This window comes from Anastrepha ludens, chromosome X (assembly GCF_028408465.1).
Source record: "Anastrepha ludens isolate Willacy chromosome X, idAnaLude1.1, whole genome shotgun sequence".
Lineage (NCBI taxonomy): Eukaryota > Metazoa > Arthropoda > Insecta > Diptera > Tephritidae > Anastrepha > Anastrepha ludens.
In genome coordinates this window covers 47,793,647-47,815,330 of record NC_071503.1, presented here as the reverse complement: position 1 = coordinate 47,815,330, position 21,684 = coordinate 47,793,647, and the positions used below count along the sequence as shown (strand labels likewise).

The 21,684-nt window shown below is 45.5% G+C and overlaps 1 protein-coding gene across 4 annotated transcripts in view; it reads right to left on the bottom strand.

Annotated features, from left to right (window-relative positions):
* Positions 1 to 21,684, bottom strand: part of LOC128869663 (uncharacterized) — a 74,938-nt gene that overhangs the window by 16,286 nt on the left and 36,968 nt on the right. For 3 of the 4 annotated variants that reach the window (XM_054112243.1, XM_054112246.1, XM_054112244.1), the window contains 2 exons: positions 12,134 to 12,417; positions 11,354 to 12,067 (listed from right to left, as the gene is read on the bottom strand). In XM_054112243.1, coding sequence (XP_053968218.1) covers positions 11,354 to 12,023 — 670 coding nt within the window. In that variant the 5' untranslated portion in view covers positions 12,024 to 12,067; positions 12,134 to 12,417. The remainder of the gene's footprint in view (positions 1 to 11,353; positions 12,068 to 12,133; positions 12,418 to 21,684) is intronic. The other variant, XM_054112245.1, reaches the window with a different exon arrangement.

Here is a 21,684-nt window from a genome sequence, read left to right as displayed (position 1 = left end):
CCTGTTGCCCCCACTACCGCCCCCGGAGGCGCGGCCGCCCACCACCATCAGGGCGCAACAACCACAGTGGATTGCGCAGCAGGTCCAACGTAGATAACCCCACGCGTCCCTCACCCCCCGGATTACACTGACATCACCGAGAAGCTTCAAGCTTCTCCAGTTTAACTGCAACGGACTTACGAGTAAGGTCGACGAGATAGTCGACTTTATGAGCCGGCACAGTATCAAAATAGCTGCGGCCCAAGAAACAAAGTTGCACGCTAGGTCATCTCTGATCACCAGGGATGGCTATAACGTGCACAGACACGATCGCGAGCGAGACAATGGTGGTGGCCTAGCGTTTATAGTCCACCACACAGTGCAGTATCGTCTCATCGATGAAGGAATCGACCGCAGGGACAGCACCTTAGAATGTCAAGGCATAGCTGTCCGGTCAGGCGATTCCGAGCTCGAAATCTTTAATGTATACATACCCCCTGTCACCTGCTGCCCGGCAGGATATCACCCTGATATAGGTGCGCTCATTAGAGGTGAAAACCGATTGGTTGTAGGTGACTTTAATGCGCATCACGATCTTTGGCATTCAAGCCTGCCAAATGATCGTAGGGGACAGCAATTGGCAGAGCAGATAGACGACTCGACATTCAGCACTGTGAACGACGACGCCCCCACCAGGGTAGTGGGCAATTGCAGCAGCTCGCCTGACCTAACAATTGCTTGCGCGGGTCTGATAAATAGCATAACGTGGCGACCTATGCTATCGCTTGCATCAGACCACTTGCCCATTATCGTCTCGATTGAGAGACCTGCCGACTTCGTTTCCGCGAATCACCGGTCCTATTTTAACTTTAAAAAAGCTAATTGGGCCGGCTTCACGGAATTCACCGAGGACACCTTCGCCGCTCTTCCCATCCCCACTGATGTGCGCGTAGGCGAACGCGCATTCCGCAAGGTGCTCACAGCTGCTGCGGCTCGCTTCATACCAGCTGGATGCTATAAGGACATCCGTCCTCATTTCCCAGCAGAAGCAGCCAGTTTAGCAAACGAGCGTGACCACCTACGCCAGGCCGATCCCGGGGACCCCGCATAAGGGATCTCAATTTGGAGATCCGGCAACTGGTAAATCAACACAAGCGGACTAAATGGGTTGAGCACCTGAAGACTTGTAACCTCACCTCCGGAGTGAGTAAGCTCTGGTCCACCGTTAGGTTCCTGTCGAACCCGACGAAACACAACGATAAGGTGGCTATCACCTTCAACGGTTGTACTTCGTCGGACCCGAAGAGATGCGCGAGCTATTTTACCCGGCAGTTTACACTGCATCCTCCGGGCGACAGAACCAAACGTCGTGCTACCAGAAGGCTGCACAAACTGACGAACGACAGTGCGCCACTTACTTTCTCCGGTGATGAGGTTCAGGGGGCCATCAACAAATCGAAATCATCGAAAGCCATTGGCCCTGACGGACTAAACGCGCTGATGCTGAAGCATCTGGGACTCCTGGGAGTAGGATACCTCACAAGGGTTTTCAATTTGTCTCTGGCCACTCTCATCATCCCTGACAAGTGGAAAGCAGGGAGAGTGGTCCCACTACTGAAACCTGGGAAACCCGCCAACCAAGGGGAGTCTTATCGGCCGATAACTCTCCTTTCCCCAGTAGTGAAGACACTTGAAGCCCTCCTACTCCCACTCTACACGACACACCTGGCCCCAGCCCCACATCAGCACGGTTTCCGACGAGTGCACAGCACCACCACTGCACTCACCGCCATAAACGCCCAGATAAATCGCGGGCTTAACCAAAACCGCCCCTGCGAGAGGACTGTCCTAGTAGCGTTGGACTTGAAAAAGGCTTTCGATACAGTCAGCCATTCCACGCTACTAGATGACATTTATCAGTCGACACTCCCGCCAGGGCTGAAGAGGTGGTCCGCGAACTATCTGAGCGGTCGGCACTCGTCAGTGATATTTCGAGATCAAACTTCAAAGCAGAGAAAGATTAAGCAAGGCGTACCGAAGGGTGGTGTCCTTTCTCCCTTGCTGTTCAATTTCTACATCTCGAAGCTCCCCCAACCACCAGCGGGAGTTTCCCTGATCTCATACGCTGACGACTGCACGATCATGGCGTCGGGCAATGACATCGATGGCCTGTGTTCCAAAGTGCACAACTACCTCACCGACCTTTCTCGCTTTTTCACTGCGAGGAATCTCCAACTTTCCCCCACCAAGTCCACGGCGACCCTCTTTACCACCTGGACAAAGGAGGTCAAGCTGTCCCTTAAGGTAAAAGTCGACGACACACCAATTCCGACTGTGAATAACCCCAAAAATTTTGGGTGTAACCTTTGACAGCTTGCTCTCCTTCTCTGCGCATACAACCGCAATTGCCACAAAAGTCCAAAATAGCAACAAGGTCCTCAAATCGCTGGCCGGTAGCACTCGGGGCAAAGACAAAGAACTGTTGCTTTCGACATTTAAGGCAATTGGCCGTCCGGTTCTAAACTATGCTGCGCCTGTCTGGTCGCCTGGTACTAGTGATTCGCAGTGGACAAAGCTTCAGACATGTCAAAATACCGCCATTCGGACAGCGACCGGGTGCCTCCTGATGTCACCCATACAACACCTACACAACGAGGCACAAATGCTCCCAGTTGCGGAGCACAACAAATTGCTCAGCAAGCAGTTCCTGCTGGGGTGTTACCGCAGGTTTCACCCCTGCAGACACCTGCTTGAGCCTGAGCCGCCTCCCAGGCACGTCAGGAGACACCTCCTCAACTACGCTGACGAACTCCAGGACAAAACTGACCGAAACCTACTGGACCGGACAGTATTTAGACAGTCAATAAACGACATTCACCGGGAGACCGTTACCACCTTCATGAACTCCCGTCCTGTGAATGCCGTAATCGGAGTCCAACCACCACCTATTGCAGATGAAGAGCTCCAGCTTCCCCGTGAGACTCGTGTAACTTTGGCACAATTACGTTCTGGATATATTAGCAGGTTAAACTCCTACTTATCCAGAATCGACCCCGACATACCAAACACATGTCCGGCATGTGAAGGTACCCCGCACGACACTAACCACCTCTTCACATGCCCCCTCAATCAGACTCATCTAACCCCCCTCTCCCTCTGGACCCAACCTGTCGAAACAGTATGTTTCCTGGGCCTACCCCTAGATGAGCTAGACGAAGACGACCGATGATATACTTACACTGACAGGGCAAACTATGCTGTTAAAACAACAACAACAAATTCTTTGTCCGGTATTTTTTATCCATAGTGAAAATCGCAGAGCACACCTGCGGTTGACTGATATAATTAAATGCCAAAAACAAGCTAATTGACAGATCAGGCTCAAACTCTGCGACACTATAGAGGACAGTTCTATCAACATTCCAGCAAAAAGTAATTTAGACATACATATGTGTAACACGCGCTTTTTAAATGAACAATTTCCGATATTTTTTGACAGAATGTAGATATAAGTTAATGGTGTGTAAAAAAAGTTCGGGAAGTTTGATGAAATTTTGTTCAACATAGAAGGTGACTGGTCAGGACTCTAGAGAAAAGATACCAAGGCCATAGCGATCGTCACATGATGACGACTACTGCTGGACCGTATAAACGGACTGTCCATACGGAGACTACAATAGAAAATCCTGCACAAAACGGTACTAGAAGATGGCACTTTGGACACAGATAAAGAAACGTTGCTGGCGACATTTAAGGAAATAGGCAATGAGACTCGCCGTTTCTCGACACAATTACGTTCTTAATTAAAACTAATTATCTCCAGAATTAAAACTAACTATCTCTTCCCATGCGCACTGGGGTGTAGGGCAGATCGCCTCCGCGTGGTGCACCCTGGGTAGCGCTAAATGATCTGCGGCCTCAACGGCCTCCTGAACGATGACGAGAGCTCGCATGTCTCCCCTAAGGACTTCAGGCCAATTAGTCTCTAATCTTTCTTACTGAAAACCCTTGAGAGACTGATTGACCTGCACATAAGAAGCGAAATTCCTCGGGGTCGGCTGTCGCATACTCAACATGCTTATTGCAAGGGCAGATCGGTGGAATCTGCCCTACATACAATCGTGGAACAGATTGCAGATTCTCTTTTTCAGAAGGAGCTTGCGGTAGGCGGCTTCCTCGACATTAAGGGGGCTTTCAACAACGTCCTCCCGGAGGCACTTACCAGGTCTCTAGGTAAACTAGGGGTCGGAACCGACCTTATATGATTTATCCACAAAATGCTTAGCGACAGAACTGTCACGGCAGAGTGGGGCGGTATCTCCATCCACCGGCAGGTGAGTAGAGGCACTCCGCAAGGTGGGGTTCTCTCACCATTCCTCTGGGTTGTTGTTTCAAATGAGCTGTTGGAGGAGGGGGGCTGCAGGGTAATTGCCTACGCGGATGACGTGGCACTAATTGTTAGAGGAAAATTTTCGGACACTCTGTACAACTTGATGCAGGGATATCTGAATGCAGTTGTTAGATGGGCAACGGATTGCGCCCTGTCGGTGAATCCTCTTATGACGGAGCTCGTCCTATTTACGAGGAAACATAAAATACCCAGAGCTCAAATTCCCTCACTAGGGGGCGCTCCTCTGATGCTTTCTGACAAGGTGAAGTACCTAGGTATTATTGTTGTTGTTGTTGTTGTTGTTAACAGCATAGGTAGCCCTGTCAGTGTAGGCATATCATCGTTCGTCTTCGTCTAGCTCATCTAGGGGTAGGCCCAGGAAACATGCTGTTTCGACAGGTTGGGTCCAGAGGGAGAGGGGGGTTAGATGAGTCGGTTTAAGGGGGCATGTGAAGAGGTGGTTAGTGTCGTGCGGGGTACCTTCACAAGCCGGACATGTGTTTGGTATGTCGGGGTCGATTCTGGATATGTAGGAGTTTAACCTGCTACAGTATCCAGAACGTAGTTGTGCCAGTGTTACACGGGTCTCACGGGGAAGCTGGAGCTCTTCGTCTGCGATAGGTGGTGGTTGGACTCCGATTACGGCATTCACTGGACGGGGGTTTAAGAAGGTGGTAACGGTCTCCCGGTGAATGTTGTTTATAGACTGTCTAAATACTGTCCGGTCCAGTAGGTTACGGTCAGTCTTGTCCTGGATTTCGCCAGCGTAGTCTAGGAGGTGTCTCCTGACGTGCCTGGGAGGCGGCTCGGGCTCAAGCAGGTGTCTGCAGGGATGAGACCTATGGTAACATCCGAGCAGGAACTGCTTGCTGAGCAATTTGTTGTGCTCCACAACTGGGAGCATTTGTGCCTCGTTATGAAGGTGTGGGATGGGTGACATCAGGAGGCACCCGGTCGCTGTCCGAATGGCGGTATTTTGACAAGTCGGTAGCTTTGTCCACTGCGAATCACTAGTTCCTGGCGACCAGACAGGCGCAGCATAGTTAAGAACCGGACGGCCAATTGCCTTAAATGTCGAAAGCAACAGTTCTTTGTCTTTGCCCCGAGTGCTACCGGCCAGCGATTTGAGGACCTTGTTGCGATTTTGGACTTTTGTGGCAATTGCGGTTGTATGCGCAGAGAAGGAGAGCAAGCTGTCAAAGGTTACACCCAAAATTTTTGGGGTTATTCACAGTCGGAATTGGTGTGTCGTCGACTTTTACCTTAAGGGACAGCTTGACCTCCTTTGTCCAGGTGGTAAAGAGGGTCGCCGTGGACTTGGTGGGGGAAAGTTGGAGATTCCTCGCAGTAAAAAAGCGAGAAAGGTCGGTGAGGTAGTTGTGCACTTTGGAACACAGGCCATCGATGTCATTGCCCGACGCCATGATCGTGCAGTCGTCAGCGTATGAGATCAGGGAAACTCCCGCTGGTGGTTGGGGGAGCTTCGAGATGTAGAAATTGAACAGCAAGGGAGAAAGGACACCACCCTTCGGTACGCCTTGCTTAATCTTTCTCTGCTTTGAAGTTTGATCTCGAAATATCACTGACGAGTGCCGACCGCTCAGATAGTTCGCGGACCACCTCTTCAGCCCTGGCGGGAGTGTCGACTGATAAATGTCATCTAGTAGCGTGGAATGGCTGACTCCAAATTGAGATCCCTTATGCGGCGATCCCCGGGATCGGCCTGGCGTAGGTGGTCACGCTCGTTTGCTAAACTGGCTGCTTCGGCTGGGAAATGAGGACGAATGTCCTTATAACTTCCAGCTGGAATGAAGCGAGCCGCAGCAGCTGTGAGCACCTTGCGGAATGCGCGTTCGCCTACGCGCACATCAGTGGGGATGGGAAGAGCGGCGAAGGTGTCCTCAGTGAATTCCGTGAAGCCAGCCCAATTAGCTTTTTTAAAGTTAAAATAGGACCGGTGATTCGCGGAAACGAAGTCGGCAGGTCTCTCAATCGAGACGATAATGGGCAAGAGGTCTGATGCAAGCGATAGCATAGGTCGCCACGTTATGCTATTTATCAGACCCGCGCTAGCAATTGTTAGGTCAGGCGAGCTGCTGCAATTGCCCACTACCCTGGTGGGGGCGTCGTCGTTCACTGTGCTGAATGTCGAGTAGTCTATCTGCTCTGCCAGTTGCTGTCCCCTACGATCATTTGGCAGGCTTGAATGCCAAAGATCGTGATGAGCATTAAAGTCACCTACAACCAATCGGTTTTCACCTCTGATGAGCGCACCTATATCAGGGTGATATCCTGCCGGGCAGCAGGCGACAGGGGGTATATATATGTTAAATATTTCGAGCTCGAAATCGCCTGACCGGACAGCTATGCCTTGACATTCTAAGGTGCTGTCCCTGCGGTCGATTCCTTCATCGATAAGACGATACTGCACAGTGTGGTGGACTATAAACGCTAGGCCACCACCATTGTCTCACTCGCGATCGTGTCTGTGCACGTTATAGCCATCCCTGGTGATCAGAGATAACCTAGCGTGCAACTTTGTTTCTTGGGCCGCAGCTATTTTGATACTGTGCCGGCTCATAAAGTCAACTATCTCGTCGACCTTACTCGTAAGTCCGTTGCAGTTGATTTGGAGAAGCTTGAAGCTTCTCGGTGAGGTCAGTGTAATTCGGGGGGGTGAGGGACGCGTGGTGTTGTCTACGTTGGACCTGCTGCGCAATCCACTGTGGCTGTTGCGCCCTGATGGTGGTGGGCGGCCGCGCCTCCGGGGGCGGTAGTGGGTGCAGAGCTCTGCAGCAGGGAGCAACGTAGGCAGTTGTCCACTCACGGGTGGTGCGCAGGCCGGAACATCTCCGAAAATGGCACCAGCCATTGCAAGAATTGTATATGACTGATACCAGATTCCGAGGTATTACGGCCTGACACACGGAACAGACTGTGCGGGGGACCAGGAGCTGCTGGTTTGTCCCCGCACTGGGGTTGGAGCAGGAAGGAAGGGGAGGGGTTGAAGGGGAGTTGTGTTGCTCCGATAGGCTCCTCACCGTGGAGGTGTGGGTAGTGGTGGCGGTTGGTAGTGCCGGCCTATCAGGGGGTGTGTTAGCCGTGGAGGCATCAGACGCCTGCTGGCGGGAGCAACACGTGGCCACATACCGTGTGGACCACTCCCTATGTGACTTAAGACCCGAGCAGGTCTTAAGGTGGCTCCACCCGTTGCACTTGTTGCACCTAACCGAGGTGGAGTTCGGGTGAAGCCGTTTGTGGCAGACGCAGCAGTAGAATACTTCTGGCCCAGGGTTGGATTCGTTTCCAGCTCTGAGGAGAAGTATTTGGAGCAGGATTGCTGCGAGAGTTTGCTCCTGTGACGTAAGGGGTGGGATGATATGGGTTTCACTAGACAGGGCTAGTATACTGGGGCGGCAGCCCTTGGTCGGGAAAAACCCGAGTCATTCCGGTACGTAGAACCGGCTGCCATGGGAATACCTAGGTATTATTCTTGACAGCAAGCTTACATGGAAGCCCAATATTGAGGAAAGAGTGAGGAAGACAACAATCGCCTTGTATGGGTGCAAGGGCGCAATTGGCAAAAGGTGGGGCCTTGCGCCTAGAGTTGTTTTCTGGTTATAAAATACTATTGTAAAGCATATCTTGTTATATGGAGTCATAGTCTGGTAGAACTCACTAGAGAAGACGACATTGGTGAAGAAGCTGGAGAGAGGAATCAGTGAGGCGCTTCGAACGACTCCTACTCTGGCGCTCAACGCAATGTTAAATGTGGTACCCGCAGACATCTCAGGCAGATGGGGCTTATGGGCACTCAAGCAGCTTAGAAACTTCGAGTTCATCCTTCTGTCAACAAACCAGTGTATACCCTCGTTTAGTCCAATCGGAACATTCTCCACTCACATCCCGTCAAGGGAAGAGTGGACGGAGGGCAACACTTGGGGGCAGGGCCTGGTGAACGGATGGATCGAAGTTGGAAGGAAAGGTTGGCGGAGGAGTCTTTAGCGAGGGGCTCCCCATCAGACTCAAATTCAGGTTACCGGACCACTGCAGTGTGTTCCAGGCAAAATGCGTACTATCAGTCAAGAAAGTAAATATTTACTCAGACAGCCAAGCGGCAATTTGGGCCCTCGGGTCTATGACGGTGCATTCGGAATTGGTCAGGGAACGCTTGACCTCACTTTGGACTGCGTCCGAATTCTTTGACATCATCTGGGTTCCCGGTCACAGCGACATTGTGGGAAACTGTGAGGCGGATGAGCTGGCCAGACAAGGGACATGTGAGGTGATTTCCCCGCGAAGAAAGAAAATTGGGATCCCCCTGACTACCTGCGGTCTGCTCCTGGAAAGATGGTCATCGCGCCAACTCAGCGAGCGCTGGGCAAATACACAAACGTGTAAGGTCGCGAAATCCTTCTGGCCACGTGTGGACCGGAGGCGCTCGGGCGCGCTTCTGAGGCTGACAAAATATCAACTCTCCAATCTAGTGGGTTCTCTCACAGGACACAATGCGCGAGGAATGCATGCTGTGAGACTTGGAATCACCTCGAGTCCTTTTTGCGCTGGATGTATGGAGGATGAGGTGGAATCATCTCAGCACCTTCTCCTTAGATGCCGTGCTCTGGCGGGGTTAGGATCCAGGCAGCTTGGCTCTTACTTCCTTGCCACGCCTGCTGATATAGCTGGCGCTGACATTAAAAATCTGATGAATTTCATCAGCAGCACAAAGCGGTTGACGCAAACATAGTCATCGTTCGTAATCCGCACGCTCCTAACCATCCCATCACCACCTTTCCTCGCCCTCTCCCTGCATCCCATCGGTCTTTCCCTTTCACCTCACCTCCTTCACAATGGTATCACAAAGGACGAATCTTTCTTCGTCCAAGTGTGCTCACTCCCTGGGCAATCAATACAACCTAACCTAACCTAACCTCCCATGCACACTCAAAGTGGTACAAGCAGTAGACAACCACATTTATCCCTCACATTCGGAAACGCGACCATCCTCTCGAAGGAGACAGACTTCAGAATCACATCGAGGAGATAACCGTGGCTCAGTGCTCCCTCGTTTATTAAGTAGATCGGAGGAGAATCGAGTAAATTGAAGGTTTATGCACAACCACAATTGTCTATGATCCGTAAAAACATTTGGCATATATGTTCAACAAATACCAAATTAATATTTATTGAAGTAAATTACAAACTGCAAAATGCAAGCGGTAAGCAAAGTTTTTAATTAATAGAAAAATATGTATTGATGTATTGTATATCTTCATTGTTTTCAGACTTCTGAAAGTGTGTTGCTCGATATCAGCGTACGCCTCTTCTGTTGACATTTCGTGTAACATTTCTGGTCGATGAAGAAGATTTTAAAAAGGCGATAAAAACTACATAAGAAAACTTGGACGCACCGATTTCATCCACAACTACAGGGTGGCTGATGAATTTTGCTACATTAAGAAACTCAAATAACTTTTTTTTTAGTGTATGGAATTCATTTATTTTTTTTTCAAGTTTAAGGTCATTAAATTTTATTAAATGTAGCTTAACTAGTTTTAAAAATAATTGAATTTAAATGCCCCCCATGCTCGTTGACACAAGTGCGGCATCTTAGTAAAAAGTTGTTCATTGCTGCTTTGAGAGTTGCGACAGCAATAGCCGCAATTGTTGCCCGAATGGATTGTTTTAGTTCATCCAAATTTGTTGGCTTTGTTTTATAAACTTCTTGTTTACATAAACCCCACAAGAAAAAGGCAGGTGCAGTAAGGTCAGGCGACCTGGGGGGCCAACGAAATTCGGAGTTTCTTGAAATCAGTTTATTGGGAAATTTTCGTCGCAACTCTGTCATAAGAGTCTGGGCTATGTGAGACGTTGCCCCATCTTGTTGAAACCACACAGAGTTGAAAGAAATTCTCTTTCGGCGTAGTTCTGGATAGAAAAATTCTTTCAGCATTTTCAAATAACGGTCTCCAGTAACCGTAACGGTGTGACCATTTTCTTCAAAAAAATAAGGCCCGACAATACAGCGTGAAGAAACCGCACACCACACTGTCACGCGAAGAGGATGCAATTCCGTCTCGTGGAGTATCTGTGGGTTAGAAGTACTCCATATTCGACAATTTTGTTTGTTCACATTGCCGTTTAAATCGAAATGGGCCTCATCAGACATGAAAAGGCAGTTTAACATGTTTTGGTCTTCTTCCACCATTTGCAGGATCTTCTGGCAAAATTCCAAGCGAATCGGCAAGTCTGCTGCATTCAGTTTGTTAACCATTTGAATTTTGTAGGGAAATAAGTCTAAATCTTTGTGCATTATTGTTTGCAAAGACTGTCGGCTGACACCAAGCTGAGCAGATAAGCTTCTTGTTGAAACCCTTGGATTGCTTTGTATAGCTGCAGCTACAGCAGCGATCGTTTCCTCCGTCCGAACTGGTGGGTTTCGATGATAAGGCCTTCTTGCGACTGTTCCTTGCTCAGCAAAATTATTCACCAGTCTCATTATGGTCCATCTGCTCGGGGGATCGCCGCCAAACATCCGCCTGTACTCTCTCTGTACCAAAAGTACGGACTCCAGTGCGTGATAGCGGCGGACTATCCAAATTCTTGTTTGCGTGTCCCAGTTATCCATTTTAATAAATTTTAAAGATCAATCTGCAAATTAAAACAAAAATGGAACAGATAACTTAAAAAGAAAAAAAGTTATTCAATTTTTTTTGGTAGCGGCTTTCATCAGCCACATTGTATTTCATAAGTGCGTGTAAAACTGTGAATTTATTGCTTCATACAAATTTTGAGCGCAGACGCATATGCGCATAAAAAAAACACTGCTAATATAAACAACATATCAAACCCGAAAATGTTTTTCTTTTATACTCATTTATGAACTTAATTTATCTAACTAAATTATCATTCCTAAAAGTAGTTTACTTAAGTATTATTTATGTATATTTAATTGAGAAAATGTATCCACGCATTTTTACCTACCTTGGCGTCCTACTATTTCGGCGACATGCTCCGAACTTGGTACTGGTACACATTCTGTCATATTTTGGGATTTCTTGGAACGATCATCTAGTGCAGTAGGCAGTAGTGGATTTAAGACCGAAAACTGATTGATACCATTATTAGTGCAATTGTTTACTGCAAGATTAACATTACTCTCATTATGATCATTGTTAACAATTGAAACAGCAGAAACGGCGCCATTCATAGTAAGTGTATTGAAATCAAATTTTTGATCTAAATATTCCTGTTGCGTGCCGGCTATTGCACTCTGATGCGTTAGCTGTTCTTGATAATTCGACGTATGTATATTAGCAATGTTATTTATATTACGGTTGTTATTGGAAGGTGTATGGACTGATGAGCAAACTGTACTTGCAGCCGCATCATTCAAACCTGCTATTGATAATTCTAGAGCGAGTTGCAATGTACGCTGGTCTTCAACTAGAAGTCTATGTGAATTTTGCTGTTGCGATCTATCAAATGAAACTAGACTATTAAAAAGCGGATGTGTTGATCCCCCAGAATCCGTGGGCAAGGTTTTGATATTTGTAGATATAGGTGAGGGCATTATCGTCGTGGATATAGAAGCGGGCATAGCTTCCACAGGGATAATTTTTAAGGAACAAGCATCTGCAACTGGCGACGTCATTGGAAGTTGTGATTGGACTGTGATGGATGGTGTTACTGCTATATCTGCGAATGATGCGTTTTTAAAGTTATTCGTGCTACTCGGTTTTATGGTTGTAAATATTTGTGAACCTGTAGATGATTCCGCATATAATCTATTATATGTTGAAGTTCCAGAGAAATACGCAATACAGAAACTTTTAATATTTTTCAGTGAAGTTTCTGAAATATCAACCAAGCCATCGCGCTCAGACGGTCAAGATGACAATGCAGTAATCAATACTTCTGTTGGTGTAGATGAGCAAGTTGTAGATGGTGTATTGTCGTCATTGCTTAACGACGCGTCGGGCTGTAAAAATGCAGTTATGAGTGAAGTCGTTGCCGTAGATGTGTAACCAGCGGTACTTATTCCAGTTCTACGGGGTAAGATTACATACATTATTTGCTGACTTTTTCTTTTTTACTGCGTTCACCAATTCAAAATCAAAAAGATCTTAATATTAAAAGCTATCACATGAATAGTATAGGGTGGGCCATGTAAAATTTGCTTTTTGAATCGGCTATAAAAAAAAAAACTAATCAATATTTTTTCAAACTTTTTTTTTAAGGGGGCCTTCTGGTCTCGAGGCCCTGAAATGAAGGGTTTTTTTGGGGATTGATTGTGACAAATCCTGTGAATATTAAAAAAAAATTTTTTTTTTATTTTAAAGCTACATGTCTTGGCTTTTAAAAAATGGTTTTGACTTTGAAAAAAATTAACACCCGCGACCTTGAAATGGCGCTGAAGACGTCCACCTCCAAACGAAACAGGTCTCCATTTTGGTCACGGTTTTTCCACCTGGGTAATCAGAAAGCAAAAATTAGATATGCGTTGTCTTCAGAGTTGCCCTGGTTAAGTTTTCCCGTGACAGATTTTTTTTTTTTAATTTTTTTCAAAAGTTATGCAACAATTTGCAAAAAAATTTTTTTTTTGCTCATTTTTTGAACTTTAAAAGGTTATAAAAATGGAATGAAAAAAAATTTCAAAAATCGTACACGGGGAAACTTAGCGGTAAGTTTTCCGAACCTTTTAAGACCAAAACCATTGAAATCGGAGTATAACTACTATGAAAAGTGTGACCAAAATGCTTAAAAAACACGATTTTCGGGGAAACGCGTTTAAAGATAAAGTTTATGATGAAAACGGCCGGAGGAGGGTACACTTCGGTGCCCAGAAAAATGTGAAAAAATGCGATTTTCAAAAAATCCTTTCTGTGGCGTATTCTCGCATACACATACAACAAAATTATGCAAAAAAAAAAATCGATTTTTTTTTCGCTGGAGACCAGAAGACCCCCTTAAGATTGAACATTGTCATTTATGAATGAAAAATAATATCGTTTAAAGGACTGCCACGACAGGCTTTACAGTAGGCCATTCGATCAACCCAATTTTTAAGCACATTTTCGATTGTTTGGGCTCCAATTTCATGAATGGAAACTTCGATTTCGTGTTTTAAAGCATCAATCGTCTCTGGATGGTTCGTTTAGCATTTGTCCTTAAAGGCTCCCCACAAAAAATAGTCCAACGGGCTTAAATCACAGCTCCGAGGCGGCCAATTGATATCGGAATTTCGGCTGATTATTCGGTTTTCAAAAACGGTAGCCAAAAGTTCGAGTGTAACTTTGGCAGTGTGACAAGTTGCACCGTCCTGTTGAAACCAAATGTCGTATATGTCATCCTCTTCAATTTTTAGAAACAACTCGATGAGCATGTCACGGTAACGCTAGCCATTTACTGTAACCGCGTCTCCTCGCTCATTTTCGAAAATAAAATGGCCCGATGATGCCGCCAGACCAAAAACCGCACCAAAAAGTGACTCGTTGTGGATGCATTTGCTTCTCTACAGTAATGTGTGGATTTTCTGAGCCCCAAATTCGACAATTTTGCTTATTGACGTAGCCACCGATGTGAAAATCAGAAAAGAAGAAGAAGACACCACTTTGGAAATAGGTTTTCAATATTTCCCAATTTTGTTCAAGCGTATAGCGTCCCATTTCGTAAATATCAAACCTTTAAGTAAATTATGAACACATTTGACATGTCATTTGTGCTACCATTCTCAAAAAAAAACAGGTGGTTCAAAAAGCAAACGCTATATGGCCCACCCTGTAATTCCTATAGCATTTTATTTAGAAGAATATTCTAACAAATTTCTTATAAGAACATGTACAGTTGTACAGAAAATAGGAGTGTATGTTAAATGTAATATACGCTGTAACAAGAGGGTTGGTTCTTATATTTTGCGTCTTTGCTATACTACGTGTGATGAGCTGTAATTCGATATTTTTCAACGATATTTTGGTAATTTTTAGAATAAACTGGCATACAAGGTGTGTTCAGAAAGTATCGCGAATTTTGAATTTTCGTAGGTTACATAAATTCGAATTTCGATTTTTTCGTGGCGATTTATTGGTACTCATATCTCTCACTCAATCCGACAAGCTCGGCAATTTTGAATGTTCAGTTAATTGTTGACAGCTGCTTTGCTTGCACGCCTTTCGGCTCGTCTTCGATTTGATTCTGCCCGGCTGGTTGATGCCCTCGTGAGAGTAAAGGCTGGCATCACTGCCATTCAAGAGATGCGATGGACGGGGCAAGACAAGAAAAACATAGGACCTTGCGACGTCTAATAGAGCTGCCATGTAAAGGAGCGCAATTTCAGTGTCGGATTTCTTGTGTGAGAGAGACTTCGTCGCCAAGTACTGTCGTTCACTCCGGTGGACAAGCGTCTCGCAATAATCCGCGTAAAAGCGCGATTTTTTAACATCTCGCTAATTTGCGCCCACGCCACGACGGAAGAGAAGGACGATGCGACCAAAGATTCCTTTTATGAGCGCCTGGAACGTTCCTACGAGCGCTGCCCCCGTTACGACATAAAAATCGTGCTTGGCGAATTCAACGCCAGGGTGGGCAAGGAGGGAATTTTTGGTCCCACAGTCGGAAAATTCAGCCTGCACAACGAAACATCCGGCTACGGACAGAGGCTGATCGACTACGGCCGAGCAGTTAATATCATTCATTCTCTTATTTTTGTATGTTGCCATTATTCTCACATTCACATTCTTTCTAACTTGCACTTTATTTCTGTTATGTTATGAGCATCTCTCATTGTTTGCAACCGAGCATCTCTCGGTTTGCACATACAGTAAACATAATTACAGTAACATACATTCTATTGCTATTTAGTACATATTTACTAAATCTAGATGTAATATCAGGCAACTCTGACTAGCTATAAATATGTGTCACTTGGTGTAAATCGGAGTAGGGGCTTAAGCAATTCACAACGGGCAGCATCGCCACCTCTGCAAATGACATCCCGTACAGTCAACCAAAGATATTCTCGTCGGTGCAGCAAGTAGGTATACGAAATGGCCAAGGTATGCAGAGCAGATGCTATTCAATTCCGAAATATATCGAAACCTTCAGCTCGAAAAGTTGGAAGAGGAGATGAAATTGCAACAACAATATTTGGACAGCAAATATAAGATTCTAAGCAGCTCCCAACCTTTAATGGCGACCCTGAAGAATGGCCGCTGTTTATTAGCAGTTTCGATAACAGCACCACGGTCGCGGGGTACACCGATGTGGAGAGTTTAATTAGATTACAAGCGAACCTTAAAGGCATTGCACGGTAGATGGTAAAAAGTAAATTGTTTTTGCGGCCCATGGTCTCTGAGATCATAAAAACTCTTAGAAAGTGCTTTGGTAGACCTGAACCAATCCTTGAGCGCGCGATGAATAAAGCTCGTGCTATGCCTGCACTCAAGGATAAATTGGAGGACCTTATTGAATGTTCATTCTGCGTCAGGAATATTTGTGCCACGATGGAGGGATGCCAAATGTACATGCACCTACATAACCCACTGCTTGTCCAGAAGTTGGTTGACAAGCTCCCCAACAACCAAAAGATGAAAAGACACCGGTGAAACAATTCAGCGACTGGTTGTACAATCTAGCCGAAGCAGCCAGTACTGTCGTCTCTTTAGCACCTGCTAAAAGTAAGGCTACGGTTAACACGCATACTATCGACGAGAACACCCAGCATCCATCACCAGCTCGCAACATACCAAGGAGCAAGCAGTGTATGATTTGCAAGAGCAACGATCATAAGGTAACGCAATGCGACACTTTTAAAAAATGTACACTTCAGCGAAAATGGGAGGAAGTTAAGGCGAACAACCTCTGTCGCCAATGTTTGAATCCGCATAGACGCAAACGTTTTATGAATAAAGTATGTGGTGTAGATGGTTGCACTATAAAACATAATCCGTTACTACATAAAACAATCACGGTAATGAGCCAAGAAAAGCCCATCACCGTAAGTACAAATACAAACAAATTTTCAGATGTGCAGATAAATGCGCACAGTAGCAGCCACGAAGAAATGCAGCCACTCTTCAGAATTGTTCCGATTCGCATTTATTCAAAAAATAAAGTACTGCATATATTTGCATTTTTAGATGAAGGTTCTTCTGTGACGCTAATGGAAAAAAGCATATTTGATAAATAAGGCCTGGAAGGTGAACGAGAACCTCTGTGTTTGCGGTGGACAAGTAACACGACGCGTGTTGAAGAAAATTCTGAGGACGGCCATCGAAATTTCGAGTGTGACAAATTGGCAGACACTCTCAATCTTCCGGCACAGTCAATCAATGCATCTGCGATGGAGCGGCTATATCCATATCTAGCGGGATTGCCAATTGCATCATATAAGAACGTAAAACCATCATTTCTTATCGGTGCGGACAACTGGAGGTTGGCAATTTCACTCAAAATTATAAAGGGAACCTGGTTCCACCCCATAGCGTCAAAACCCCGTTTAGGATGGGCGTTGCAGGGGTGCAATTCAAGACAGACTGCCGAATATCGATAAAATGCACATACAGGCGATTGTCAAAAAAGATACGACGAGCTGCACGAGACTGCAAAAGAATTCTTCACGTTAAAGTCATCCAAACCTACTCAACTACTGTCGGAAGAAGATGCCAAAGCTGTGAGTATTGCAAATAACACTTGTAAAAAGGGTGATAACCATTACGAAATTGGGCTACCGTTGCGTACCTCAAGTGTATTGCTACCTAATAACTATATATATGCCTTACAACGGCTGATGTGTTTGCAGAGGAAGTTTGTTAAGGATCCTATACTAACATCTAATATTCAAATTCAAATCAATAATCTACTTTCCAAGGGGTACGCGAAAAAACTCTCGCCGATTGAGACTGCTATTTCTAACGATAAAACACGTTATTTGCCTATTTTCATTGTAAGCAATCCAAATAAGCCTGGAAAACTTCGGATGGTGTGGGATGCTGCTGCAAAGGTAAACGGGGTGTCACTCAACGACTTCCTACCGAGTGGCCCAGACTTGCTTAACCCACTCGTTAGTATTTTATTAGCTTTTAGAGTAGGCAGAGTGGCTATATGCGGTGATATAGCGGAGATGTTTCACCGTATCAATATACGGGACAGCGACATGCATGCTTAGCGATTTTTGTGGTGCGATAACGGTGATGATCCTCAACAACCAAGTATTTATATCACGCGAGCGTTGACCTTCGGATTGAATTGTGCTCCGTTTTTTGCCACTACATACGTGACAAAAACGCCGACCATTTTAAAAATGAACTTCCTCGTGCCGTAGAAGCTGTAAAGAAGGACCATTACGTGGATGACTTTATTGACTGTGGAGATGATGAATATTCTGCGTTCGAATTGGCTCAGCAAGTGAAAAAAATTCATGGCGCCGCTGGCTTCAATATACGTGGCTGGTCTTCAAGATCCTAGGTCAAAGAAGATCCTATGTCAGTTCAATCCGTCAAAAAATAGGGTTCAACCACAAAAGTCCTCGGTATGTTTTGGGACCCTTTAAGCGATAATTTTAAATATATTTCTAGATTTGGGAGACTTCGTCGCGATGTTATTAACGAATCGATCATACCAACGAAAAGAGAAGCACTCCAAGTTTTAATGTCGATCTTCGTTTGTTGCTACACCGTAGGGTTAAAGATCTTGCTGCAAGATGTATGGCGATCTGGTATCGCCTGGGACGACCGCTCCAAGACAATCTTTTCGACAAATGGAGCCAGTAGAAGTCCATTATGCCATTAATAACAGCTACCGAAATACTTCGATGTTATTCACTATTGCTGAAAGATGCTGAAGATGTTCAACTTCACACCTTTGTTGATACCGGGGAAAGCGCGTATGCAGCCGTTTGCTACTTGCGTGTATCAAAGGGAAACGACGTCACGGTTAGTCTAGTGGCTGGAAAATCCAAAGTTGCACCGCTAAAGCCATTATCGATACCCAGACTAGAGTTGCAGACGGCGGTAATAGGTGTGAGGCTGGCGAACACGGTAAGCAAGACGCAACGTATTAACATAATGTCGATATATTGGTGGACAGACTCAAAGACGGTGCTAAGATGGTTGCGAATGAACCCTAAAAACTTAAACCAATTCGTGATGCATAGAATAGACGAAATTCTAGAGACATCAAACGTAAGCCAGTAGCGGTGGGTTCCTTCGAGCAATAATTCCGCTGATTTAGCTATCATACAAAAACAACTACACGTCAGTGCTACCATTTGTGGTTTACCGGCCCAAATTTTTTAAAGTCGAGCGCAGAAGTTTGGCCGTAGTGCGAAGAGTTAAGCTTAGAGGAGTGCGACGATTCGGAAATTAAACATTTTGGTCTACATACAACGTGGATCACTTTTCCAGCTGGGAACGTATGTATCGAGCTGTGGCTACATTTTTATTATCCGTCGACCGATTACGCTCAGTTGTGCTAGCAAGGCAACGGAAAACATCCATCGACTTTGACATGATTCAGAAAGCTCAATGTCTTCTTATAAGGTATGCTCAGTCCATTGAATATTGTGAAGAGATCAGGTGGTAAGAATATTGAAAACTCTAGCAAACTCTTTAGTTTAAACGTTTACTTAGACACAGATGGCATAATAAGATGCAAAAGTCGAGTTGAACAATTAAACAATCATAAAGATGTTATAAAAAAATAAAAAAAAATAAATAATTGGCGCGTACACTTCTGTTAGGTGTTTGGCCGAGCTCCTCCTCCTATTTGTGGTGTGCGTCTTGATGTTGTTCCACAAATGGAGGGACCTACAGTTTCAAGCCGACTCCGAACGGCAGATATTTTTTTGAGGAGCTTTTTCATGGCAGAAATACTCTCGAAGGTTTGCCATTGCCTGCCGAGTGGCGACCGCTATTAGAAAAATGTTTTTATTAATTTTGCTTTCACCGAGATTCGAACCAACGACCTCTCTGTGAATTCCGAATGGTAATCACGCACCAACCCATTCGGCTACGGCGGCCGTGAAGATGTTATAGCGATGCCTAATTCTCATCATGTCACCTTTTTAATAGTGCGTTGGAATCACGAAAATTTCCATCACCAGATGCATGAGTCTGTAATCAATCAAATTCGTAGTACATACTTTATAAATCGACTGAGGGTGTTATATAAAAGAGTGCGCGGAGAGTGTCAAAAATGTAAAAAACGAGAGCTCCATTCCTAAGCCGCCACAAATGGCAGCACTGCCAGCTGCAAGGATTGCCGCTTTCGAGAGACCCTTCACGTATGTAGGTCTCGACTATTTTGGCTCATTGCTTGTCATCGTGGGAAGAAGGCGACAAAAGAGATGGGGCGTTTTATGTCTAACGCTTCGCGCTATACACATCGAAGTTGCCCACAGCTTAAATACCAGTTCCTGTATCATGGCGATACGCATATTTATATCACGACGCGGCTATCTCAGGGATATATTCTCGAACAGCGGCACCAATTTCAAGGCATCTGAAAAAATAATTTGCGGGAGTCTGAAATATATCAACTTGAGTGGTATCGTCTCATCTTTCAACCTTTAATCCACCAAGCGCCCCTCCCATATGGGTGGTGCATGGGAAAGGCTTGTGAGACCAGTGAAGACTGTGCTTTATGAGATACTACCTTCAACAAGTTTCAGCGATGAAAGCTTGCGAAGTGCATTGAATGAAGTAGAATTTATCCTGAACGCCCGCCCCCTGACATTTGTTTCTTTGGAAAATTGTGACGACGAGGCTCTTACTCCCAACCACTTGCTGTTTGGGTCATCGGATGGCTACAAGCCAATATGTAGCGACACCGTTAATCTGCGGCAACATTGGCAATTTACCCAACAATTCGCTGACCGCTTTTGGTATCGATGGGTGAAGGAATACATACCGGTCATCTCAAGACGTACCAAGTGGTTCACAAAACAACGCCCCTACGTATTGGCGATGTCGTGGTAATTGCAGACCACGTTCTGCCGAGGAACTGTTGGCCAAAGGGCAGAATTGTAGATGTGGTAAAAGCGAAGGGCGCAAAGTTCGGAGCGCGATGGTAGAAACCAAATCAGGCATTCTTCATCGACCGATTGCAAAAGTAGCGGTGTTAGATGTCGGTACTGAGTAAAGTAAACATGTGTTGTCAGACTTATTTACGGGCGAGGGAGTGTTACCGACGAAAAGTACCGAGCAGTTAATATCATTCATTCTATTATTTTTGCATGTTGCCATTATTCTCACATTCACATTCTTTCTCACTTGCACTTTATTTCTGTTATGTTATGAGCATCTCTCATTGTTTGCATATATACATACAGTAAGCATAATTACAGTAACATACATTCTATTGCTATTTATTATATATTTACTAGGTCTAACTGTAATATCAGGCCACTCTGACTAGCTATAAATATGGGTCACTTGGTGTAGTCGGGAAAAAAAAGGAACAGAAATACAAAAAGTTTTTGTTTTAATTTGAAATAATACGACTGCCTCGCTTGAAAAATACGCGCAACAATCTTGTTGCAGCCAAACTACCCCCACGCCTCTGTGCAGCAAAAAGCGTACATCTAACTACGCGAAGAATGTTCAACATCGACAAGCTGCAATCACAACAGATAGCCAGAAGATTCGCCACTCGACTCTCACTCCTGCTCTCAGAGAGTACTGCCCAACAAACCGGCATGCACGAGCAATGGAGCAACATATCCCGAAAAAACAGTTGGTACGACGCGGAATGTCATGCTGCCGCAGAAAGAAAAGATGCTGCCTATAGAGCCACGCTGCGATCGGGTGCAACACGAGCCATGTGGGATCGCTACAGAGAGCTAAGAAAGGAAGAGAGACGTATTATCCGACAGAAGAAACGACAGGTCGAAATACGTGAGTGTGAGGAGCTTGAGATGTTGGCCAATAGGAACAACGCCCGAAAATTCTACCAGAAAGTTCAGAGGCTTACAGAAGGTTTCAAGACCGGGGCGTTTTCCAGTAAGAACAACGACGTCGATCTGGTGACTGACATCCAGGGCATACTTAAGTTATGGAGGGAACACTTCTCGAGCCTGTTAAATAGTGATAGTTGCGCACGTCAGAGAGAATGTGAAGATCCTGATACCCCAATCGTTGACGAAGGAATTATCGTTCCGCTACCCGACCATGACGAGGTGAGAATAGCGATAACGCGGCTAAAGAACAACAAAGCCGCGGGCGCCGACGGACTGCCGGCTGAGCTATTCAAACATGGCGGCGAGGAGCTGGTAAGGCGCATGCATCAGCTTCTATACAAAATATGGTCGGATGAAAGCA